The 27,524-nt window shown below is 41.9% G+C and overlaps 1 protein-coding gene across 10 annotated transcripts in view; it reads right to left on the minus strand.

The window, feature by feature from the left end:
• The window catches only part of TTLL5 (tubulin tyrosine ligase like 5), a 276,403-nt gene that overhangs the window by 167,097 nt on the left and 81,782 nt on the right, over window positions 1–27,524 (minus strand). For all 10 annotated transcript variants that reach the window (XM_055131147.1, XM_055131139.1, XM_055131146.1 and 7 more), the window contains 3 exons: window positions 14,526–14,588; window positions 7,737–7,775; window positions 865–1,022 (listed from right to left, as the gene is read on the minus strand). In XM_055131147.1, coding sequence (XP_054987122.1) covers window positions 865–1,022; window positions 7,737–7,775; window positions 14,526–14,588 — 260 coding nt within the window. The remainder of the gene's footprint in view (window positions 1–864; window positions 1,023–7,736; window positions 7,776–14,525; window positions 14,589–27,524) is intronic.

Consider the following 27,524-nt stretch of genomic DNA (forward strand, 5'->3'; position numbering starts at 1 on the left):
ACAGGGGTGATCAGTGAAGGAGAGGAAGTAAGGAAGTCAGTCAATCTGCAACAAACAGACTTTAAAATGTGGGACATTCCAAAGGAGACTGTTCATGTTTAAAATATTTACACCATTCAGCAACACAAAAAGATAAGTTAATCATTATGAATTAATGGACTTAATTATGAAAAACCTGATTGAAAACAGCCAGGGTTTCATTAAGGATAATACTATTTGTAAAGTACCAAGTTATTTATATGCTGGACCAAGAGCAAAAATCAAAATGTATGTGTTTCTGGTGTACCAAGAGAAGCACACCATGTTTGAAGGCAACCAATCTCAGGGGGAAAAAAAAAAAAAATATATATATATATAAGCACACAAGGTTCAACCTTTACAACATGTTAGTAATCTCTTATAGAAACGTTTAATGGCTCCTGGGTGAAATACATCTAAGGAAACTTTTTTGGATCATTTTCAGTGAATTATTCATAACAAGCAATACAAAAATGAATGATTTCAGTCCTGCTTTGGGGGCAGGGTTTGGAGTTTGGGGTGGAAATATTTGAAATATGGTGGTGGGAAGGTGCAATGGTGGTGGGATTGGTGTTCAAATAGTAAATGCAATAAATTATTGTAAACAACTTTATAAAAATAATTTTTTTAAAAAAAATGTACGTGATTTGAATAGTCTTCAATACAAAGATTGCAAATGGAAGATTAAAAAATTTAAAATACTTTGGAGGGGAATCACTCCCCTCCAAAACAAACCCGAGTACATGTTATCGGGAAGGTTCTTATCCATGAACTATGAAGAAGCTGATCAGGACAGTCTGGTAGGAACAAGGGAATGGAGTGTGGTGAGGGCACACCATCTTGTACCTGGATATTTCGGCCTCACAGTCCTCGACCTGCCACTCCGTCGTCTACGCTTTCGTACCTCCAAAGACAAGAGCTTCCTCTCATAAAGAGCAGCGTGCAGCTTGGCCTTTGAATTAATGCTTTCGACCTTCAATTCCGGCACTCCTTCAGCAGGTATTCTATTGAAAAAATAACATGGTAGCTACAGTCTCCAGAAACTCCTTTCCTGGGGAATTCAAAATATCCATACGCTAAGCTTGAATTCTACTGTGATGACAGACTGGCCGTGGTAACTGGTGAATTCTTAAAGATCAATGAGAATACTGCACTTACAGTGAAACTGCTGCTTGTGCTAGCCATCTGAAGCTGTTAAATGTTCAGAACAAAAATATACTTGAAGAAATGCTTAGAAACCACAATGCCCAAAAGTAGAGAGAGAGGCAGGGGCAGGGTTGGGATGGGGGGGGGGGGAGATACTGGAGATATTGGTGGTGGGAAATGAACAGTGGTGGAGGGATGGGTATTCGATCATTGTTTGACTGAAACCAAGACATGAAAGCTGTGTAACTAGCTCACAGTGATTCAATTAAAAAAAAAAAGAAAGAAAAATAAAAAGAAATAAATGCTTAAATATTCTAACTATAGAAAGACTGGCATTTATTGAAGAAATGGTAAAATGCCACCCAAGACCTCATACCCTAAGCATGACTGGGACTCATTTTTTCAGTACCATATTTTAGTGTTGAGTGGGTACTACAGGCGTTTCTGCTATTCGGTGCAACCCAGAACAACTTCTGAAAGTGTACAGTATTTAACAAATACTAAATCTGCAGAGGCTGAGATGAAGGGAAGAATGGCTGATGAGCCTGGGCAGAGGACAGCACGAAGCTGCCTGAGCCTCCCAGGGACAGAGTCTAAGTGACTGTCACCAAGACCCAGTCTCCAGCACTCCAACAAGAGGAACTCCTTGCCCGTGGCGCCATCAGCTACAGGAGAAATGCTGAGGGGCAACACCTCCTGGGTGGGGAGTGGAGGCAGGGTCAGAGGCACAGGCAGAAGGGTGGCAGACGCCGGACAAGGCCAGCGCCAGCAGCCACAAACGGGCAGTGGGACGGGGGTCAGCAGGTGACAGCAGCTCCATTAGGTATTAGTTAAAGGTATACCACAAATTAGGGAAGTGACTGCTATCAGATCCAATCCAGACAGGGACTAGACAGAATGTTACAGAGATAACCACGCCAGAAAAAGAGGACCCTTGGTCAATGGGTTAAAAACAAAAACCAAAAACAATTAACAGCCAGTGCCTGAGTCCAGGCAGCCAACTCTGTTAATTCCAATCTCAAGATTCAGCTGGTTGGCTCTGAATTCTGTCTCCCAAATTCTCTGGAACTCAAAGTATATTCTTTTTTTTTTTTTAATTTTGGGCCACACCCAGTGGTGCTCAGGATTTAACGCCTGTCTCTGTGCTCCAGGATTATTCCTGGCAATACTCGGGAGCCATACGCAATGCTGGGATTGAACCAGGGTCAGTCTCGTGCAGGGCAAGCACCTTACCCACTGTACTATCTCTCTGACCCAGGAATACTCCCTTCAACGTCAGAGAATTATCCTAAGTCCTTTATGAGTTCTCAGTCTCTAAGTAAAATGTAAGGGTTGTGTCTTTTGGTCTGTTTCAAACTTTTAGAAGCATTCTCTCTGGAACAAGAAATTGAGTCAAGTAAAGAAAGTTCTGATACTGGGGGAAGGAACAAGAAATTTATAAACTTTAGCTTTGCTAAAAAAATAAATAAGTAAAACAGTTCAAAGGTCCAGGTTAGGGTCAAGAAGCTGGTACAGGAGGCAAGACGCTCGCCACGCGCTGTACCTGGCATCATTTCCTTTGCTTGAAAGAAATAATCCAGTTCTATGAGGGCCAAGACCATAACTGCTGCGGACATGCACTCACTGACATAGGAGTTTACCCAGCACACAGCTGACCTGCCATACGTCATTTCTGTAAGTGGCTGAATTTCTTATAGACTGTAATACCTTTTCTATTACAGTCTTTTATAATACTGCTATACTGAGTACATTATATTTTTCCAACATTTTATCATGCGAATACATACAGAATTTTAATTTCGAGAGTAACACGCTGAATATCCACATGTCTATCGTTTTCTACGATATTTTACTATATTTGTTTGAGCACAAATGTATAACCAACAGTTCATTCTTCTACCCACCCATAAGTGCATCTAATTGTTAAGGTATCTAGTTACAAAGCCATCAGTACACCTTCCTCCCAAGCACTCAGCTGCAACCTATGGATCTACAGAGTTCGAGCGCTGCTTCATAGGGCACTGAGTTTGGCTTTGTTGGTTTATTTTCTCCTTAGCTAGAAATGATACACAGTGAAATACATAAGTAGATATCTGTATGAGAATTTTTTTTTAGAAATGCCTATTTAATCCCAAATCTAACACCCTTCCCCTTCCCCACAGATTTCTTGTGCTCCATCATTCCCTCAAAGAAATTACTGTGTTGAATTTTTTCATCAAAAGTTAGCTTTGCCTCTTCTAAAACTTTCTTTTAAAAAATTGCACAGGTAATGACTCCCTCACGTGCATTTCTTCCCATCCATGTCACAGAGCAGTGTTCATTCCTTCCTACCACCGAGGAAATAATACACAGCTCATCCACTCTCTTGTTCTGGATACCCAAGTCGTATTCAGTGGGGGAGACACTATGAACAAAGTATATTGTACACATCTTGTGGCTGGCTCTGCTTGTCACTGCTTCTGTGTAAAGATTTCTGAGTGTCATCTGCTGGTCTGACAAACTGTCCGACTTTTTTCTAACATGCTTAGACCAGCCAACAAGAACCTGGCAGCAGCCTTAATTCTGACCCTCACCAACATCTGCTATTGTCATTTTTCCACCAGCTTTACTGGTATGACTAAAAACAGGAAAAAGGAGAGAGAGAAAGTAAACTTCTGAAGAATATAATATGATACTTTGATATAATGAGTCATTCTGCTATATGGCTAGTTGTATCTTAGGATTCTTATTTGTGATTATCTGATAATTAGGATACTTAAGCACATTTTTGTAAGTATAGTGGCTATCTGTCTACTCAAATGAACATTCTACCGTTCTCTACTTGTCTTTTCCCTCCTTATTTGCATTCTTTTGTTTTGTTTCATTTTAGAGCCACTCATGGCTTACCCTTGGCTCTGCACTCAGGGATCACTCCTGGTGGTGTTCTGGGGGCCATATGGGAAACGGGATTGAACCTGGGTCAGCTTCATGCAAGGAAAGTGCCTTACCCACTGCTTATGTCTCCAGCCCCTGGAGACATGCATTCTATTGCCCAAATACCATTCATTCCTTTCAAAGCTATGTTTGTTGAACATCTTCAGTGTATGATCTGCCTCACCATTTTGTTCATCTTTGATTTTCTTATGCTAAAGAATTTTTTAATTTTAAGGAAAATAGCTTATCATATCTCTCCTTCTGTTCTGTATAGTATCTTAAAGCTACGGCTAAGCCCAAAGTCACAAAGACACTATCCTCAAAGGTTTATAATAGTAGCTTTTATGCTCACAATGAATCACCAATTTTAATGAGGGATACGATTTTGTGGGCTAAGGTTCATTTTTAAAAATTATTCTCAGTTTCAACCTGTCAAAAAAAATTTTCCCTGCTGAACTGCATTGGACCTTTTGTTGAAAATTAAATGACCATGTAAATGAGGTTCTATTTCTGGTCACATCAATGAATGCTTGAGCCTTAGGACATTTCATCAAGTCAGGTACTCCAAGTGCTTTTCAAGATAACTATAAATCCTGAGTCCTTTGCTCTTCTGTACACAGTTTTAAAAATATAGCTATCAATTTCTACCTCATTTCCCCCCAAATCTATTACAATAATTAGTGGGATTGTGCTAGATCCTCAGATCCATTTGAGGAGGATGGGTATTTTAAGAGCATTAATCTTGTAATCCATAAACAGGTGTAGCTCTCCATTTATCTGGATCCTCTTTAACCCTTTTCCATATTTATTTATTTTTACTGCATATCTATTTTTAAATAGGTATCTAAAAATATATCTATTTTTATTGCATATCTGTAGCACTGTAGCATTGTCATCCCATTGTTCATCGATTTGCTCAAGCGGGCACCAGTAATGTCTCCATTGTGAGACTTGTTGTTACTGTTTTTGGCCTATCGAATATACCACAAGTAGCTTGCCAGGCTCTGCCATGTGGGCAAGATATTCTTGGTAGCTTTCCGGGCTCTCTAAGAGGGACGGAGGAATCAAACCCGGGTGGGCCGCATGCAAGGCAAATGCCCTACCCGCTATTAAATTAATAAAATTTAATAAATTTTATTAAACTTATCTCTAAGAATGACATATTTTCAAGTGCTATTATAAATGGAACTTCAAATTTCACTTCTGAATTAATACTGATACATTAAAATACAATTTTACTATCTTGTCCTTGTGTATCAACCAAGAATTTCCGAAAAACACACATTAAAAAATGTTTAGGGGACAGTGCTCAGGGGCTATTCCAGGCTCTATAATTCTCAAGGGACCATGAAGACAGTGTGTCGTCCCCCCCCCCCAAATGCCTCCTCCACGCACACACTGGGGTATATATATAACCTATTCTCTCTGACCTAAACGCACACACATAGGAGATGTTCCCAGACTTTCTACCAGCCTGAGCATGTCATCCAGGAATAACCTTAGTTAATGTCTCCCTCTTTAATTAGCACATCTTTTTTTGTTTTGTTTTGTGGCCAAAACCAACCATGCTCAGGGGTTACTCCTGGCTCCACTCAGGAATCACTCCTGGTGGTGCTGAGAGAACCATACCGGATGCTGATCCAATCCAGGTGGGTCACGTGCAGGGAAAGTGCCCTCCCCAGTGCACGATGTCTTCGACCCCTCTACTCCGTACATCTTTGATTTCTTGTCTTCTCCCCTTGCTCTCCTGCCTTGCCTGAGAGTCCAAATGAACAGTGAGAAGACACGCCTTGCCTTACTGCTGATCACAGGGGACGTCTTCTAGGCCACTAAGGTATCAGCAAAATGCTTATCAGATGGAAGTTTCCTTCTTGCTTCTGAGTTTTAGGGAGTTTTCCTTATAAATGTGTGTTAACTTTCATCAAATCCTGGTTGTTTTTTTTAATATTCAATAAAATGATTAACTGGGTTTTCTCCTTTATTTAATATTGTGCTTATAGTGGCTAATTTTCTAATGTTCAATCAACCTTGCATTACTAGGGAAAATCTCACTTAAATTATCTCTTCTTTTTCTATACTGGCAGAGTTCTATGTGCTAGTATTGTTTTAAGTAATTTTGTGTTTATCCATAAAAACATTAGCCTATATTTTTCTTCTTGTGCTATTTATTCCCAAATAGATCAGTTTGCTTCCCAAGTAGATTTTTATTGCCAGTGATTTTTAATTCCACCGTAGTAAAAGAACACACTGTGTCTGAATTTCATGCCTTTAAATATTAAGACTTGTGGGGCTGGAGCGATAGCACAGCGGGTAGGGCGTTTGCCTTGCACACGGCCGACCCGGGTTCGAATTCCAGCATCCCGTATGGTCCCCCTGAGCATGACCAGGGGTAATTCCTGAGTGCAGAGCCAGGAGTCACCCCTGCGCATCGCTAGGTGTGACCCAAAAAGCAAAAAAAAAAATAAAAATAAAAAAAAATAAATAAATATTAAGATTGTTTCAGGCTAGTGAGATAGTAGAGTAGGTAAGGTGCTTACCCAGCATGCGGACAACCCGTGTTTATTCCCAGCATCCCATATGGTCCTGTGCACCACCAGGAATGATCCTTGAGTGCAGAGCCAGGAATACATCCTGAGCACTGATGGGTGTGCCCCAAACCCTACCCCCACCGAAAAAAAAATAAAGAACTTTTTTATGCTCCAGCATATTCCAAATTTCATTCATTTACATCTCCATGCCAGAAAAAAAAAAAGTCTACTGGAGGCAATGTAAAATTGTCAGAAATAGAGAAAAAGACAGAATACAGTGAACTTAAGGTATTCTTGGTTTGGGGATTTTTGTTCCCCACACCAATTTTAAGTTGAAAAAATTGCACTAGAGGAAGCATACTCGCCATCCCAAAAGAGGAGAAAATTTATAAACTAAGGGTGTCTTACATTTGAAAACAAGCTACAAAATTTGCTTTCTCTCTACTCTCCAACAACCAAACAGAAGTTATAATGCATCCTTCCTTATAAAAAATATACATTAATACTCATAGGATTTAAATGAAAAAAAAAACACTTAAATTCTTAAATTTAAAAATATGGTTATAAAAGGTCTCTTATCTTCACCATTTTGTTTTTCGAAGGGGCGTAACATGAAAGAAATGGGTGTCGTGTCTCCAACCCTTGGTAAGCAGAGGAAATGTGTTTGGCTGTGGCTGGGGTCTTCAGTTAGGTAATTCTAGCCTGTCCTCTCAGACCTTTCTCTCCTTTTCCAAAATGAAGACCCAGGTATCTTACACCCTTCAGTTGCTTGGCAAACAAAGTGGTTCTGATAAGTCTCAGGAGGTACAGAACTGAAAGCCTCAGGTAATCAAATTGAAATCAAACCTTAAAAAAAAAAATCTAACATGAAAGTAGTCTTGAAGTCTCATCAATATTTTTTAGTCTCTCTTAGAGTGCCAAACAAAACATCATTCATTGAAATAATACATCTGTAGTTACCAAAAAAAGGTAAATCACAAACTTACAGTTGTAAAATTTTACTAAAGAATACTGTTTAATAGAAATGTGCTAATGCTACTATTGAAGCTGAACTGAATTAAAAATGGTTATACTTTAGTTTATATGTGGCCATATATTGGGCCCATTTCTCAACTCTCAAAAATCAATTACCGTGTTCTTCCTGCCAATAAGCTTCTTCTTGGGTTTCCCCTGTAAAAGCAGAAAATACATGTGGGTTAGAGAATGCTATGCAGACACTCCCTTCCAAGTTCTCACACACATGCACTTCTGAGACTGTAACTGCAGAATTTCAATGTGAAATGATGCCAGGGAAGGGAGCTTTGGTGGGAGGTAGAAACAAAAACCATGAGCTTGCAACAGAAAAGTGAGGAGCATCACAAGCTTGTGGTTAGATTAATAAAATCCACAGAGTAAAGGTCGACTTAATTCTGTGGGAAAATCACACCAAGTACTTACCATTGCGTATCTATTTACTTAATTATTTGGTTTTGGAACCCTGGCAGTCCTCAAGGTTTACTCCCTTGACCTCCAGTTCTGTGCTTGGAGGCCATCCTGGTGCTGTCCTGGGACTATGCAGTGCCAGGACTGAAACCTGGGTTTCCTGGGAGCAGGGCACTCCAGCCCACTGAGCTATCTCCTCAGCCCATACCCAGGTCTTTGGTCACAAAGCAAATTTACAAAAAAGGAGCAGGATGCGTTGCTTGACATACTGTATGAAATGAGATATGTATGACACATGCAAAGTCAAAGCTTAAATAGTTTAAGGTTGAACCTGGGGCTCAGGTCTTTGATTTTCCTGCTCTTTCTAATTTGCACTGAACTATATTTAGAAAATAAAATGATCTCAATGCTACTGGGGTTCAAAAGGGCTGCTACTCAAAAACTAGGTTCTCCACAATCAACAACAATGACAAAACATCTCTAAGAGAGAGACAGAGAGAGATAGAGACAGGACAGAGACAAAGACAGAGACAGAGAGATGCTTTCATTTACTATAAATTAGACTCAGTCATGGGTTTGGAACCATAGGTGTGACTGCCAATCAAGGGGCAATGCTGACTTTTGTTTTCTTCTTAAAACACTTGCTCCTCATTCACTTTTAATTAACACTTTTCTCAAAATTCCTCTTGTTCTAACACACTCCTTCATATACGTGTATTTACTCTGGGACAACCATACCCTTGCATAGGTTCACCTGTCCACCACTATAGACAAGAGAGGAGTTAATTCATCACCACAATGATACCCCGAGCTGCCCTCTGATCACCACACGCAGCCACCTAGCCCTGGCTGTCTTCCATCTGCTATCCATTCTAAAATAGCATCATCTTACGAATGTATACAAATGGGAATCACACATGTACCCTTTGGCGTTGGCTTTGGAAAAAGACACAGAAATAATTAACACACCAAGATTTTCTGTCTAAAAGACTTAAGTGAGAAGCAAGCAGGATAGCACAGGGGCTAAGGCTCACGCCTTGCATGCAACCAACCTCAGTTCCATCCCCAGCACCACATGGGCCTCTAAAATACAGCTGGGTACAGCCCTTGAGGTTCCAGAGCACTGGAAACCAGTTAGGTAGAGAATTTCTGGAAGGGGTCTCAGGACCCCCTAAGCACTTCTTGGGAAGCCCCCTACATCACCCAATAAAATCAAGTGAAACATTCAAGTCTTGGCCCAAACACTTTGTTTCTTCCTCCCCATGTCTTCTATTAGTGCTAATGTTCTGATTTTCACATTATCATCAGAAAGTCCCCAGATGAAGTTTCTTGGTGATTTTTTTTTTTGTTTGGGGGGGGGAGTGGAAGGGGGGATGGGGAGTGGAGGGCCACACCCAGCAGTGCTCAGGCCTTATCTTGTCTCTGTGCTCAGGGATCACTCCTAGCAGGGCTTGAGGTACCATATGCAATGTCAGGATCCAGCCCTGCCTGGCAGCCACGTGCAAGGCGAGCATCCTGCCTGCTGCATTATCTCTCCGGCTCCCCCAAGGTGATTTCAACTTCTCATCAGCTAATGGTTTCCTTCAGCAATTTGCAACTGCAACTCCATATTACAACTCCAGTTTGCAAAGTACTGCTTTCACCTGGGCACCCACCTACCACTGCTTTCAGTCTGAGGAAGACGCCAAAGATCCATTCTACAAGCCCCACAAATGTCACTATCACACTGTATGAGAGCGGGTCACACAATGTTTGCTGAAAAAGTGGAGTGGGGGACGAAGGGAAAAGAACAGGGAACATAGGATTAACCTAAAAGAAATTGTTAGGGAATTCGTTTTCAAGTGGGATTTGTAAGAGGTGTAAATATCAATTTACATTAAAGAGAACAGTCTTATTATTCGATGTGAGGGTTTGTCACAATAATGGTTATTTTTAAACGTATGCCTCTGTGTGGGATGTGGGGAAGATTTTTAATACTGACAGACAAATATATAGAACTAAGTCTCTATTCTTAAAAACCAACATGCAAAGTAGAGACTAGTTAGTAAACGGGCAACTATAACACAATCTGAGCTCTAAACCAGAATAAAGACCAAGAAGAGCTAGAAGAACCTCTCTGAATCTGGACAAGAGAATGAAGGAGAGAGCAAAAGAATCTGGGGATAGACCAGAGAAATATGATGCTGGACCGGAGAGACAGTGCGGAAGTAAGGGTCTTGTCTTGCAAGATGCTGCAGAAACTGAGGGCCTGGTTCAAATTCCCAGCACTACATAGAGCTCCCCAGGTCACCACTGAAAAGAGAGCTAGAATAGCTACAGAGCACCACTGGGCGTGGTCCAAAACGAGGGGAGGAGGGTAGAGGAGATGGCAGAGAGGAGAGGGAAAATGGCAAACATGTAGTGATAAGGAGGCATGAAAAATAATGTCCTGGGTTGTGGGAAAAGCAAAAAAGATAAGAGGACATCGTGAGGGCTTTTTCTTAAACAGAGAAACATTTGGAGGCATGAAGGTCATTTTATAAGGATTTGTTTAACGAGGAACTGAAAAATAATCCAGGGAGAACACCAACTTACATATAAGCACATTACTCCTCTAGCCAAAATTTAGCATTTAGTTGACACACAGGTAGGAAACCAACCACAATAGCAGTACACCAGAAAGAAAAATGTCTTCTCAGGGGCTAGAGAGTACAGCGCTTACAGCACTTGCTTTATCCATGGCCAGCCCACTGAAACCTGATCTTCAACAGCTTTGTAACTATGTATCTCACAGTGACTCAATTAAAAAAAATTTAAAAATACTCCTTTCTCATACTGCTTTGAAGGTAATACAGGTGTTTCAGAATATTGTCAGTACTTACACTTTTGAAATCATCGTAGTTACTGGTTTTCTTTCGATTCCTCTGTCCCTCTTGGAGAGCCCGGCAAACTATCGAGAGTATCCCGCCCACATGGCAGAGCCTGGCAAGCTACCCGTGGCATATTCGATATGCCAAAAACAGTAACAACAAGTCTCACAATGGAGACATTACTGGTGTAACAAAAGTTTCACAATGGAGACGTTACTGGTGCCCGCTCGAGCAAATAGATGAGCAACAGGATGACAGTGACAGTGACTGGTTTTGTTTGCTACCGAATGTGTTCATAAAGAACCAATAATTGGGGCTGGAGCAATAGCACAGTGGGTAGGGCATTTGCCCTGCACGCGGCCAACCCAGGTTCGATTCCCAACATCCCATATGGTCCCCTGAGCACTGTCAGGAATAATTCCTGAGCACAGAGCCAGGAGTAACCCCTGTGCACTGCCAGGTGTAACCCAAAAAGAAAAAAAAATCAATAATTATTACATATGTTTTTGTTTTTCTCAGGATGACACTTGGCAGTGCTAGGGACTGAGCCAGGGTCAGACATGCAAACAAGCACCTAACCCACTGCACTATCTCTCTGGCCCCACATCTCAGCTTTTTTTTTTTTTTTTTTTGCTATGTTTCCTAAGAAAATGCTTGCTAATTTTGGCTATTGGGGTAGTGCCCAGCTCACCTGCTCCACCTTCCTTCTCCTGGGGATCTTGAGAGGGAAATGGCCTCAAGCATAGTGTCCAAGTCATTTTAGGAGAGGAACAACCCATGAGGAAGAGCGGGCCAACTACCTACTCTAAGTAAACAGCCCATTACTCATAAAAATGGCTGGACAAATAAAGGTCACCAAATGTTTTGAGGAAATAGAACAGTTTGAGATAGAAAGAATAAAGTGAACAAACAGAACTAATTAAGAATAATACAAAAGGAACTTTAAACAAACTAATAAAGATAGTCAAAGAGATATAAAATGATATTAAATCCATAAACCATAAAACTAGTCAGGAAACAAAAAGTTACTAGAATACTTGCCAGTTTTTTTCAAAAGCCTTTCAAACAACTCTCTTCTCTGCTGATAATGGATAACAAAATAGACATAAAGACCCATTAAAAGCTTTGGAAGCTAAAGTTAAAAAAAAACCCTCCCAAAATTTAAGCCTAAAAGACAATGGGATCCAAACTTTGAAAAAAGGAGAGAAACAGTAAAAGGAAGGCAAGAGTAAAGTAAAGAAATACAGAAGATGCAGCAAAAGATCCAAAATTCCTATCACCGATGTCCCACAAGGGAATGCTTTCCAACACTGAAACACAGAAATCCTGGGGCCAAAGCACGAGTCCAGGCACTTGCTCTGCACACCTTCGACCTGGGTTCCATCCCTGACACCATACATGGTCTCCCGAACCCTCTCAGGAGTGACCCTGGAGTGCAAAGCCAGAAGCATGCCCTGAGCACCTTCTGAGGTGGCCACAAAACAAAAAATATATCTAAAAAATATAACTCTTTAGACTGAAATGACTCACTTCAACAACAAAATAATGGAAAGTAACACAGCAGAACACATGTTAGCAAGATATGAACTTGAAAAATAGGGGAGTCGAGTAAAAGTTTCCAGAGATAAGAGAGAAAAAGCCTGGGTAACAGATGAAGAACTGAGATTCTCAGTCTTCTAAGCAACTTTCTTCAGAGAACTTTTTTTCTCCACTCACTTTAAACTGCTTTCCATACTAAAATTGTACCTTTCAAAAAATGTTATATAAACGTAACCGAACAACACGTGTCATTTTGGCCGTGTGTGTGTGTGTGTGTGTGTGTGTGTGTGTGTGTGTGAGAGAGAGAGAGAGAGAGAGAGAGAGAGAGAGAGAGGAGAGAGAGAGAGAGAGAGAGAGATGTTCCAGGGCTTGAACCCAGATGGCATGCAAGCAAGACAGGCACTTTAGTACTGAGACATACTCCTCTAGTATCTGTAAGGCAGAATATAGTGCCCAGAAAGAGGGGAGGGTGGGGACAGAGAGAAAAAGAGATGGTGGGGGTGGGGAGGAGGGAGTGAAGATGGATGGAAGGAAAGACAGAAGGAAGAGAAGAAGGGTGGGAGGGAAGGAAGGAAGGGAAAGAAAGAAAAAGGGGAGAAAGAAAGAAAAAGGAAGAAAGAAAGAAAAAGGAAGAAAGGAAGAAAGGAAAGGAAGAAAAGAAAGAAAGAAAGAAAGAAAGAAAGAAAGAAAGAAAGAAAGAAAGAAAGAAAGAAAGAAAGAAAGAAAGAAAGAAGAAAGAAAGAAAGAAAGAAAGAAAGAGGAAGGAAGGAAGGAAGGAAGGGAGGAAGGAAGGAAGGAAGGAAGGAAGGAAGGAAGGAAGGAAGGAAGGAAGGAAGGAAGGAAGGAAGGAAGGAAGGAAGGAAGGAAGGAAGGAAGGAAGGAAGGAAGGAAGGAAGGAAGGAGGGAGGGAGGGAGGGAGGGAGGATGGATCGATCAAACTGAAAATAAGAGATTTCTTTAAGGACAAAGGTACAGGCCAGAGCAGTAGTACAGCGGGTAAGGCACTTGCTTTGCAGAAGACCAACCAGGTTTGGTCCCCTACACCCCATACGGTCCCCTGAGCCAGTAGTGATTCCTGAGTTCAGAGCCAAGAGTAACCCCTGAGCATCAGCAGGTGTGGCCGGCCCAGAAACTAAGAATAAATAAATAAAGGGGCACTGCTTCCCACACTGTGCTGTGCTGGGGGCTGACAGGCCCCCGGTGGCTCTGTATCTGAATTCCCGTGTCTGTTTCCCATCACTTCCCCACCCTCCCTGACACGGAGGTTATCAGTTGGCTGGGTCTTCTTACAGCTCACTGTATTTATTTCCTGAATGACCTCCTTTCCACCTTTTCTGATCTGATCTTTCTAATTGCTTCTAGTCAGACAAATGGGATCCTAAATTCACAATGCAAGAGCCCCAGGGAGGGGGAAGGTCCCTTCAAATACAGGTTTAGGGCACCAGTGAGGTTTGCTGGAAGAGCTTGTTTTAATCTGTGGCCTCTGGAATCTGACAAAGTGCCCTGAGGGAATGAATTTGGGGAAAGCAAGCAGTCACTGTGTTATGCTCTCCGTAAGGCCCTAGAAAGTCAACCAGAAACACTGTAAGAAGAATTTTCTTTAAAACCTTCCTGACATCTGTCCTTCTCCTTCTGACTTATTTCACTTAGCATGATACTCTCCATTTCCAGACAGAACTCATTTGTGGGATAGAAAGAAAGAAAGGGGGAAGAGAGGGAGAGAGAAAGAGAGAGAGAGAGGGAGAGAGGGGGGAGGGAGAGGGAGAGAGAGGGAGAGAGAGGGAGAGAGGGAGAGAGGGAGAGAGGAGAGAGAGAGGAAGGGAGGGAGAGAGAGAGGCCTGCCACTGAAGCAGGCCGAGGGAGAATGTGGCAGCGGGGATACAGGGGAACATACATTGGTAGAGGGATGGGTGTTGGAACACTGTATGACTGAAACTCAGTCATGAAAGCTTTGTAACTATCTGACAGTGATATGGTGATTCAATAAAAAAAATAATAATAATTAAAAATAAATTAAAAAATAAAACCCTCCTCCTTCCCTCCTTCACGAGTACTTTCTCCTAATCTTCTGAGCTAGTCGCACTGAGCTTTTAAGATGAACAAATCCCACCTGTCTTGGAAGAGGCGTGTTGCCAGCATATAATTCATGGAGGTCTTGTGTTCAAGGTAGGACCTGAAAGACAAAAGAGAGAAACTTCATCTGTGCAGCTGAAGCAGAGAAGGGGAAAACTGTAGGACGGGAGAGCCAGGAACCAAGCACAGAAGTTCAGGGGCTCCTTAGATACTGCTTCTAAAGGAATATGCCTTCTCTGAGGTGTCCAAAGGCCGACAGCAACAAACACAGTACAACGGGAGAAGACAGAGGACAATTCAGCAATAAAAAAGGCAGGAGTTCCCGGACTGATAAATGGGGCTATATGCTACATTCAGAAAATAAAACTAGAAGATGAAAACAAAATAGCCATGAAAAAAAATTAAGTAGGTGGGGAAACACAGAGCACATGCACACCTGGCCAGGGCAGCCCTTCCAGTCACACTGCCCCCAACAGTCGCCTGGCCCTGAGGCGCCTCCCGGAGGCAGACACCTTCCCTTTGAGCTCAGAGCTGAGAGCTCAGTCTCCCCAAACACAGGTGCGTGTGTGTGTGTGTGTGTGTGTGTGTGTGTGTGTGTGTGTGTATTTACTATTCATTTATTACCATTATTTTAATTTTACTTACAATAAAAGAGTTCGAGCGATTTGTACGAGCGGGCACCAGTAACGTCTCTCCTTGAGAGACTTATTGTTACTGTTTTTGGCACATCCAATACGCACGGGTAGCCTGCCAGGCTCTGCCGCGCAGGCTCGATACTCACGGTAGCTTGTCAGGCTCTCCGAGAGGGGCAGAGGAATCGAACTCGGGTCGGACACATGAAAGGCGAATGCCCAACCGCAGTGCTATCGTTCCAGCCCAATAAAAGAGAATTTTTTTAATATTTTAAATCTTACTCACTGAGCAGAGAACTTAAAATTGAAGTCTGAAGCACCAAGGATAGAGCTAGACTTTTTTTTTAATTTAAAATATTTTTTCTTATTTTGTTTTATTTAAAATATTTTTATTTTAAAATATATTTATTTACTATTTTATTTATATACAAGTATTTTAATTATTAAATTAAATTATTTAGTTAATTAAAATTATGATGCGTGTTGCACACCATATCACACTTAATACCCATTATTCCCACACCATATTTAATAGGGTTCAAATTTGATGTGAACCATGGTAACACCTAAGGTTTTAGAAGGCCGCCCTAAAAGTCTCTGTCCCTCTCATAGAGTCCGGCAAGCTACCGAGAGTATCCCGCCCGCACGGCAGAGCCTAGCAAGCTACCCGTCTCGTATTCGATATCCAACAACAGTAACAACAATGGGCCTCATTCACCTGACACCGAAAGAGCCCCAAATATGGCAGCATTAAAGAAAGATGAGCAAGGAGAGGCTGAAAAAATCTCGGGGATGAACTAGACTGCCAAAACAAAGAAAGACTAAAATGATTGTTGTCTGTACTTTCAACGCACATATGCTGGCATCAGAAGCATCCATCGAGGACCTGATGGTGCAAGCGCAGAAGATCAAGTATGACAGCATTGGTCTGACTGAAATGAGAAGACATCAATCACATCACGCCATTGTCGACACTGGAGAAGAATTGTTCCTCGGAACATGCGACAACAGAGCGTCGGTGGCGTTGGTGTCCTTGTCAACATGAACTTGGCCATGAGCATTGATTCATTCAAATGCCTAACAACCCGGATTGGACGATACGCTTGAACAGATGTGGCTCACTGCCTGCAGTTTCTATCTTCGTTGTCTATGCACCAACTTCCAACTACGATGAAGAAGAAATTGAGAGGTTCTACATGGAACTGGAGAAGTTCTATAAAGAAGATCACACTTTCTACAAGATCATTGTTGGTGACTTTAATGCCAAGATAGGTCTCAGAGGGTCACACGAAGAACTCCACATTGGGACCCATGGCCTAGAATGGAACGATCAGGGCGAGAGACTCTCTGAATTCATCATGTTGACCAAGACCATCCATGGTAACTCACAGTTCCAGAAGGCCGAATCTAAACGCCGGACATGGGAGTCTCCCGGTGGACAGTTCCACAATAAAATTGACCACATCATATTCAATTGAGGTTTTGCCTGACCGATGTTGCTGTTGTCCCAAAATTCCAAACGGGATCAGACCACCGTCTCCTTCGTGCAAAATTCTAGTTCACAGAGCGGGGAGAAAAGTCTGCAAAATTTAAGTCTAAGAAGACAACTCCCAGAATGACCATCAACTGGGAGCTCTTTGGCACTATTGCAGCAACGTGGGAAGATGCCGTTGTTGACAACATTGACAAGGAATACGATCAAGTGGTTCAGCACCTCCAAGAAGCCACAAACAGACGCCTGTCTTGAGAAACGCTCGAGCTCATTCATCAACGTGGTTTGGCTTGAGCCTCAAGCAACCACTAGCTAACGTTTGAGCTCACAAACTTGTGCAGAGATGCAATAAAGGAAGACCTCAGAGAGAGAAGAGCAGCAGTGTTGGCCAGTGTAGCAGAAGCCGGGGAAATATTCGCAATGCTCACCTATCCTTTGCCAACTACAAGACCAAGATGACTGCCCTCCGACATCCTGATGGATCTATCACATCTTCCAGAAAGGCAGTGGAGAGGATTATTCACGACTTCTACTCGGATCTCTTTCACAGCCATGTCCACCTGCCCACGTACCAAATTCCGCAGAATGGATATGTCATTCCTAACATCCTCCCTTCTGAAATCCGACATACCATTTCATACACATACAGCACCTGGTCCGGACAAGGTCAGACCCGAACACCTGAAGATTCTGCCACCAGTACTCACCAATACACTGGCCCGACTCTTCACACGCTACCTGTCTGAATGCAAAGTTCCGTCTCAGTGGAAAACCAGTAGGACTGTTCTGTTGTACAAGAAGGGAGACATCCACAACATTGGCAACTATCGCCCAATCTGCCTGCTGTCTGTCGTCTACAAGTTGTTCACTCGTGTCATTCTGAATAGAATAGGCAGAACACTAGACGAAGGACAACCATGCGAGCAAGCCAGGTTCCTAAGGGGATTCAGCACGATAGACCATATCCACACAGTGACCAAACTCACTGAAGTTTTGCAAGAGTTCAAGATGTCACTCTGTCTAACTTTCATCAACTTAAAGAAGGCCTTCGATTCTGTTGAGACTGAAGTGGTCATTGAAGCCCTAGCCAAACAGGGCGTTCAAACTCAGTATATGAAAATCCTCCGCGAGCTGTATTGTGAATTCACCACCAGGATCTCATCATTCTACAGGGAAGTGATCATTGATGTAAAGAGAGGGGTTAGGCAGGGTGATACCATTTCACGGAAACTCTTCAGTGCCGCCCTTGAGAACATCATGCGACAACTGGAATGGGAAGGAATGGGAGTGAAAATAGACGGTCGGCAATTACACCACCCCCGCTTCGCTGATGACATTGTTCTCATAACACCAAACATTAGCCAAGCAGCACAAATGCTGGCTGACTTCGATTATGAGTGTGGAAGGGTCGAATTGCAGCTGAATCTCAACAAGATGATGCTCATGAAAAACGAACTAGTCCCTGAAGCTCCATTTGCTCTCAATGGAACGAACATCTCCGAATGCAGCAGCTATGTGTACCTGGGTCCAGAAATCAACATGAGGAATGACTTGGGGCCAGAACTGCACAGGAGGAAGAGAGCAGCATGGAATGCCTTCAAAAGTGTCGAAGAAGTGATTAAGAGAATGAAGAACCTCTGACTCCAGGCACATCTTTCCGATTCCACCGTTCTTCCTGCACTAACATATGCCTCAGAGACCTGGGCCCTATGCAAACAGGATGAGAACACTATTAGGGTATCCCAAAGAGGAATCAAAAAAGCTATGCTTGGAGTATCACGTCTCACTCAAGTGAGAGAAGGAATCCGGAGTTCTGACCTCCGTCGACGGTCAAGAATCAGGAACGCTGTCTCGTTTGCCAAGGCATCAAAAATCAGATGGGCCGGTCATGTGATGTGATTCAGAGACGACCACTGGACTAGAGCTGTTACCGACTGGATTCCATGGGACGTCAGAAGACCGAGTGGCCACCCACCAGCTAGATGGTCACATTTCTTCATCAAATCCCTGAATGAACGATTTGAGGTTCTTCCTGTTCCTGGAGCGAGCAAATATCATTGGGCTGCACTCGCACGCGACAGGGACAAATGGAGACGTTACTGGCGCCCGCTCGAGCAAATCAAAGGTCAACGGGATGACAAATGACAAGTGACAAGTGAATTAAAATTAAATTAATAATTATGTACAAGTATTTTAAATTAAAATATTTTATTTTTACTATTTATTATTTATATATAATTATCAGGAAATAATGATTATTTTTATATATTTCTCTCCTATGTTATTCCCTCCAAAAGGTCCCAGAATGTGAGTTAAATGATAACACGTGCCACAGCATGACATAACAACCTTGGGAAAGATATTTCATGTTCAGAATAATAGGCATTCTAAAAGCTGGATAATCTACACAACCAATCCATTCATACTTTCTGCACCCAATTCCTTAGCAGAGCTCCAAAAGTACAGCCAGCTTAGCTCCATTATTCTGCTCACGCCACACCTTCCACCAAGTGTCCAGTCTGCAGACACCTTCTCTGCACACTCTCTGCTGCCCCTTAATCACACCTTCAAGAATCAGCTGAGGGGCCAGAGAGTACAATGGGCAGGGTGCATGCTGTGCATGCAGCCAACCTGGTTTCTCTACCCAGTATCCTGAGCCCCAACAGGAGGGATCCCAGAGTGCAGAGGCAGGAGAAAGCCCAGGAACTGCTCAGTGGGGCGGGGGGGAGAGGTGAGGGGGAAGGAAAGAAAGAATGGAGGGAGGGAGGGAGGGAGGGAGGGATGGAGGAACAGAGGGATGGAGAGAGAAAGAAAGAAAGAAAGAAAGAAAGAAAGAAAGAAAGAAAGAAAGAAAGAAAGAAAGAAAGAAAGAAAGAGAGAGAGAGAGAAAAAGAAAGAAAGAGAGAAAGAAAGAAAGAAAGAAAGAAAGAAAGAAAGAAAGAAAGAAAGAAAGAAAGAAAGAAAGAAAGAAAGAAAGAAAGAAAGAAAGAAAGAGAGAAAGAGAGAGAGAAAGAGAGAGAGAAAGAAAGAAAGAAAGAAAGAAAGAAAGAAAGAAAGAAAGAAAGAAAGAAAGAAAGAAAGAAAGAAAGAAAGAAAGAAAGAAAGAAAGAGAGAAAGAACGAAAGAGGAAGGGAGGGAGGGAGGGAGGGAGGGAGGGAGGGAGGGAGGGAGGGAGGGAGGGAGGGAGGGAGGGAGGAGGGTGGCTCAAGGCCACCCTGTGAAAAGGAGCTTCCCTGACCAGAAGCTCCAGTCCAGAGAGCTGCCATCTTCTACACTACCCTGGGCCAGCTCCCCGGGGAACCCGCCACATCCTTCCAGACAGTTAAACTTTTCATCTGGGAAAGCATCATGAGACAGTGCAGTATGGGGGCAGGGATCTGAACTCAGTCCCTGAAGCAGGACCCATTTTGTGATCTCGGATGAGTCACATTACTTTACTGAGCCTTACTTTCCTTATCACTAAACGGGAATATTGTGGTGAAGTCAAAGACTGTTCGAATGACAAAGAACTACCCAGTGTGCATGACTCTTATTTTGTACCTGGGCAATTCCTCCACAATCATGTTGATGATGTCTCAAGCGCAGGTGTCCCATTTAACACCATTTTGTCTCTTCCCTTTGCTGGGGTGGGTTTTGGTCTATCACCAAGGCTTGTGTACACCCCGCTGAGGTGCCTGCAGATGTGCCCACAGGGGACCTCACACACTGCCGGAAAAGTGAGGAGACTTCTCCAATCAGTAATTTAGAAGCATCACGCCCTGCTCAGGCGAGGATGTCCCCCTTTCTCTTGAGACAACCTCCCATTAGGAGGTGCCTATCCTATCCACCGTTCTGCACGCAGGGCCAGATGCCCGCCACAGTGCTCGCCCATCTGGCCGAGAGACGAGCATGGGAAGCTGCCCAAGTCCAAAGTCCAACAGGAAGTACATCTGCTTGCAGACAGATATAATCATGTCTACCAAGCTAGACTTTATCAGGAAGAAAGGTAATATTTTGGCCTTCAACTACCATAATCTTCATCTCATTTCTCGACTGGCTCAGAATCAAACCAGTAAGGAAAGGTGTCATTACTGGCCTCCCCAGGATACCACAACATTATCTGTAATTGATTCCTTAGGAAAAGGCACTCAAATCAAGTACCAGCTCTCAAATTACTCCACAGAAAGGGTTCCAAGTTCATTACCCATATCTCACACAGAATCATCACACCCAAGTTTTCAGTTTGAAAAACTGGCTTATAACCTGATATCATGTAACCACTGCGCGGTAGATTTCTGTTTATCACTCCACTTAAAAGGTACACAGACCAGGAACATATCCCCAGGCTCATGTGGATGCACTTCACTTTTTGGTTAAAAATCTTTATAAAAAGCATAAAATCTGCAATGATTATGCAGTGAGCTACAAAAGGACATGTTTCCTACAAACTTCAAATGAATCTTTGAAGCATATACCAAAAGGTGTCCTTCTGTCTAGTTTTGAAGAAAACTCACACAATACCTGTAAATTCCAAGGATCTTCATGAGGCACAACTACATATATGAAATATGTTGCAAGATAAAAGGAAGATTTCTTTATGAACAGGTCTGTTTTAGAAAGCAAACACAATTGGCTCTTTAAGTTTTCTAAGTTTCAACTCTGTACTCAGAACCACTAATATTCTGGCATACCCCCAAGGCTGAAACATTCACCTACCTGAGGCCCAAGGACTGTCCTCCCAGATGGAGACTCGAGAGGCACAAAGGAGGACACTGAGAACATAGCTGTCAGTACAGCTAAAGACCAGAAAGAAGTCAAGTCCCATCAACAGAAGAAGAGAAATGTTAAGAGCAGTATAAGCAGAAGAGTACCATGAAGCACTGAGAAAGACTGCAATCGCCTCACATATAACATTATAAATCTGAATAATGTGACACTGAATGAAAAAGCAGGAGTCTAGCGAGCATGCCAATGTTCTTTCGGAAATCTGAGCAGCAGAAGTCTGCTCCCCCACGGGGGAGACAGCTGCCCTAAAGAGTGACCTTCTACCATGCACAACTAGGACAAAGTACAGGCATATGGGAAACAACTGCTTTCAGCCACTAGCCACAGTGGGGTTGACCCTGGTTCTGAAAAGGGGAAAAGGAGAAAGCCCCCAGATTATCTTTCCATCCACGGGCCAGTTCCAGTCTCGGCAGAGTGCAGGAATTCGAGTAGAACATCAGAGTCGTGGGGCTGGGGTGACAGAGAGCAAAGTTCCAAGAAGCAGCTAGCATTTCCAAAGCGACGGACTGGAGAGAAAGCCAAGCACGAGAAAGAAACCACGGTCACCACAAGTGCCCCTCTGAATCCCTGGGCGAATATAAATCTGCTCGGACACAGGTGAGTCCACGAGGCGAAACGAAGAGCACTGTCACAGAGTGAATGGTGAGCGAGAGCAGAGCCGCCTCCCCCAGGTGCACAGCCTGTCCCTGACCAGAATGGACAAGTCATGTTGAATATGGCGGTCATTTAACTGACAGGAAAGATTCTTGAGTGGTAGAACAATACTAGACATACACAAAAAGTTATTGTAAGAGAACCATAAAAAAGCTTTCAGAGTCTGAAGAGATTCAAATGATCAACAAGTACCTCCAGGACTCAACCAAAAAAACCTTCAACAGGGGTTCAGAAAAGGCATTAAAATTCTAACAACTTGGCAATATAACATTTACAATGTCCAACACTCAATTTTTTTAAAAAAAGAAACTGTAGATGTAAAGAAATGGGGAAAATGATAGAAATGAGAAAAATGTGACCAATAAACAAGTTCTCAGGAAACAATGACAAGAAATTTAAAAATTTTAAAGTGACTATAAATATTATAATAAGCAAAGATAAAAAGATTTAAAAGGGACAAAAAAAAGAAATGGGAATTAAAATGACAAAAAAATGAAACATCCAAAATGTATAATTCATTAGATAAGAATAGAAGATTTGACACTCGGACCCTCTGCTCCTTAAAGACTATGATCCTAGAGGTCTCCTAACCCATTTTGGCACCCAGAGCAGCTTCTTACAGAAGTGCATCTAGACTGTGAGCTGTGCTACAACCCCGTGCCGCCTGGGGAGGGATTTTCCCTCTCCACCCTGTCTTTCTGCGCGGAAGATGGCAGCTTCGGCAGCACCCACGTGGCGAGCCCCAACTTCTAAGACTCCCAAACCAGAGGTATGAGTTTGCAATGACACGGCTCGCAGGCGATCAGGGGACCGGGGGCATTACCAGCCCGCTCTCTGCCCAGATAAGATCCGGAGCTGCCGAGCATGAAACAGACCCTCAGCTCCTTAAAGACTATGATCCGAGAGGTCTTCTAGCCCATTTTGGCACCCAGAGAGGCTTCTTACAGAAATGCATCTAGGCTGTGAACCGAGCTAAAATATCAGAAATCCAAAACCGCGCGGCCACTGTTGCGGCTGTCGTGGCAGCGCAAGCTCATGGAGTCTTCATTCTCAGCAATGGAAAACAAATTATTAAATGATGCCTTTTCAGCAGGCTTGATTGTTGGGGGGAAATTCCAAATGATAATAGTGAGTTCTCTATTGAAATATTGAATGTATTCAAAGTATAGAGAGAATTACATGAAGATCATTAGCTACTCAGGTGGGAGGTATATTGGGGTTCTTGGTGGTGGAACATGTGCACTGGTGAAGGGATGGGGGTTTAATTATTATATGACTGAGACTTAAACCTGAAAGCTTTGTATTTTTTTCACGGTGATTCAATAAAATAATAAAAAATAAATGAATAAATAAATAAAAAGAAGATTTGACACTGCAGGAAAAGAGATAAAATGAATTAATTCTGACGCACCAAGACCGTGAAGAAAAAGAAAAAGAACCTGAAAGGGAGAAAAACTGGACATGAAGTATAATACCAATTAATTTATCAAGCAATCAGAATCTTCCTGAAAAGAATAGCAAAAAAATTGAAGAAAAAAATTTGAAGAAAAAATGACCCAAATTGTTCTAACTGAATGAAAATTATAAACCTATACACCAAAAAGCTCAACAAGTCCCAAACAGAAGAAACATGAAGAAAATGAGATGAAGGCAAGCAAACTGTTGGAGAGTCCTACAGAAGTTATTTTAGAGGCTGGAGAGAGAGTCCACATGGCTAACAAGGGTTCCCCAGCACACAGCCAGGAGTAAACCATGAGGACTGCCAGATTTAATCCCAAACCAAACCCACTCCATCCCCCCAAAAAAAGAACAAAAGATTTCTAAAATAGGTTGGAAAATGAAAGACACAGCAGGCAGCAGTAAGCAAAGATCACTGCTGTGCGTGGCATGCTGCTAAACACAATGGAATACTATGCAGCTGTTAGAAAGCATGAAGTCATGAAATTTGCATATAAGTGGGTCAACATGGAAAGTATCATGCTGAGTGAAATGAGTCAGAAAGAAAGAGGCAGGCACAGAAAGATTGCATTCATATGTGGAATATAAAGTAGCAGAGCGGTACGAGCTAGCAATGATGCAACCTCTGGAAGAAAGCCCTCTGGACTCAGTCACTAAAATACTAAAATACAGAAATCTAGAACCTCACGGCCGCTACTGTGGCCACACGACCTCATATCTCTTCATTCTCAGCAATGGAAAACAAATTATCAATGCTTCCTTTCCAGCAGGTACGACTCTCGGGGGGGGGGGCGGGGAACTCCAAACAATAATAGTGAGGTTTTTTGTTTGTATGTAATCAAAGTAAAGAGAAAGTAAAGTGAAATTTATCAGCTATACAGGCAGGGTGGGGGGCTGAGGGGTGGGGGGGTGGGAGGCTGGTTTACCGTGGTGGAATACATGCACTGGTGAAGGGATGGGTGTTCGAGCATTGTGTAACTGAGACTTAAGCCTGAAAGCTTTGTAACTTTCCACATGGTGATTCAATAAAAAATAAATAAATAAATAAATAAATAAATAAATAAATAAAAATAAAGGATAATGGAACACATTTTTTAAAGGCTGAGGAAAAGATGCTAGAATTCTTAAACTAGAGAAAACACATTTCAAGAAGGTAAATAAAACACTTCTCTTTTAGGCAAACAACACTTAAGAGAATTCACACACAGCACTACAGATCACAAGAAGTTCCTTAGATAGATGAAAATGACACAAGAGATCAGTCCGAAAGAGTGAAGAGCATTGAAAGAGTATGGCGAGAAGAACCAGATGTATTTTTCCTTACCTTGTATTGGACTACTCAAAGGAAAAATAACAATGTACTGTGGGATTATAACAAGCAAAATGCATGACAACAGCAGTGCCAAGAACAAGAGGAAGTAGTAACCAAGTTCCCAAATTGCACATTAAATAGCACACAATACACTGGAAGGCACAGCATAAGTAAAAGAATCATCATGTCACTGTGGAGCAACCACATTTTTTAAAAAAGTTACTGAATTCAAAGAAAGTGGAGAAAATAAAAAGGATACGTGAACGGACAGAAAATAACATGACATATTTAAACTAAGCAGAGCACTACACTATGCACTAGATTTCCAGAAATTACTCACCTCAGAGTAAAAATTCTGCGCCTTTTGACCAAAATTTCCCCACATCCCACCTTTCAAGCCCTGGTCAACACTGTCCTGTAGTTTCTAGGAGCTTTGGAGCTTTGTGTTGTTTTTCCCAGATTTCACACACAAGGTTATACAACATCTGTCTACCACAATCTAGATTATTTCACTTTGCAGTATTCCTCCAAGTTCACCTACGTTGCTACAAAGAGCAAGGCTTCCTTCTTTTTAAGAAATCCAGTTTAAATATAAAATATAGAGGCAGTAAAGTGAAACTATAGAAAAAGATACATCGTGCAGACACTAGTCATAAAAAATCCAAGTGTGCAAGTGTGAACATTCATGCAACTACTCAAACTTTAGGACAGAAGCATCACTGACTAGCCATGACAGAGAGGGATGTTTCAGCACAGTGTGGAAGACACAAGAAATCGAAGATACATGTGTCTAATAACAGAATTCCAAATTTCCTTAAAAATCAAAATGGCCATTACCAAAAGGAGAAACCAAGAAGTTGACACATAAAATGGAAGATATTTCAACACTGGACCAGCAATAACAGAGAAAAATTGTAAATTTTTCAGTTATAACCAGCTCTAACTGAGAAGATTTGAACAAAAAAACTGTCAATACCCTAGACCTAGTAGACATTCGCAGAACACTCCACCCAGCAAAGCAGAACAGACACACGCTTTCAATGTACATGCTACATTTGCCAGGATAAACCATATTCTGGGCCATAAAACTTGTCCCAGTGAATTTTAGAGGATGCGAATTGCACAAATTATGTCCTCTGAGTACAACAGAAGTAAACTGAAAATCATTTACATAAAGATCTCTGGGAAAACTCCCAAATATTTGAAAAGTAAACAAGCTTCTAAATGATTCATGGAGCAAAGATAAAGTTAACAGGGAAATTATAAAGTATTTTAAATAAATGAAAACTGTAATAATCAAAATGTCTGAGATGGTGCAAAAGTAATACTTATTAAGAATTTATAACACTAAACACAAAAGAAAAGAAATATCTTAAATCAATGGCTGCAGCTTCCACATAAGGGGGAGTGGGGGAAGAGGCAAATGAAGCCAAAAGAAAGTTATATAAAGGACATAATAAATACTCTAGAATCTAGCAAGTAAAGCCCAGAGTAACTAACCGGAAAATATGTAACAAACGTTACACTGTAAGTCAATGAACTAGAAATAGAAAATATAATAAAATGAAAACTGATTATCATAGAAGATGAATAAAATCCAACAAACCTCTAGTCAGACTGACCAGACACGCACTCGCCCTGCACACAGCCCACCCAGGTTCGATTCCCAGCACCCCATGTACCCAGAGCACTGCCAGGACGCCCTGAACATTGCTGGGTGTACCCCAAACTCAAAAGAGAGAAAAAAAAAAACAGATCACCAACATGGAAAACGAGAGATACAGCATCCCATGATAGAAAAGTGAAAATAAAAGTACTTTCCATTTTACTCTACGAGACCAATATCATGCTGATGCTGAAACTAAAGGACTACAGAAAAAGAAAACTATAGGCCAGAATCTCCCAATGAACATAGATGTAAAAATTCTAAATGAAATTTCTGCAAATCAGATTTAGTGTATTAAAGGATAACTAACATGATCATGATCATTTGATTTCAGGAATAAAATGTTGGTTCATTGTTCAATTATCAGTGTAATTCACTATAGCAACAAACCCAAAGAGAAAACCATGATTATCTGAGAAATACAAGAACATTTGGTAAAATTCAACATTCATTTCTGATTAAAAACTCTTAGCAAAGAAGGAACAAAGGGGAAGTCTGTCAACCTGATAAAGGGATCAAGGAAAAACCTACAAATGATTCCATACTTAATGGTGAAGAACTAAATGCTTAACAACAAATTAGAGATATCTGCTCAGCCAATTCTGTTCAACACTGTGCTGGTGGTCCTAGCTGGTATAATCAAGCAAGAATTTTTTTTTTAGTTTCTCTTTTTTAAAAATTTGAATCACTGTGAGATGTACAGTTTCAAAGCTGTTTATGATTGGGTTTCAGCCATACTTTCCCAACACCTGTCCCTCCACCAGTGTACATTTCCCACGATCAATGTTCCCAGTTTCCTCACCCCTACCCAAACTTTTCTTCTCTCTCTCTCTCTCTCTCCTCCCTTCTCCTCTTTCTCCTTCCACCTCCCCTCCCCTCTTCCCCCTCTCCCTCTCCCTGATTTTCCTTTTAGACACTGGTTTTCGATACTGTTACTGAAAGGGTACCATATAATCACTTTACCTCCTTCCAGCACTCAGTGTATGTCCAGAGTAATTATTTCCCACAACCACTGTCACAGTGGCCCCTTCTCTGTCCTAAATGCACTCTTCCTTCCC

The sequence above is a fragment of the Sorex araneus genome, chromosome 3 (assembly GCF_027595985.1).
Source record: "Sorex araneus isolate mSorAra2 chromosome 3, mSorAra2.pri, whole genome shotgun sequence".
In the NCBI taxonomy this organism is placed as follows: Eukaryota; Metazoa; Chordata; class Mammalia; order Eulipotyphla; family Soricidae; genus Sorex; species Sorex araneus.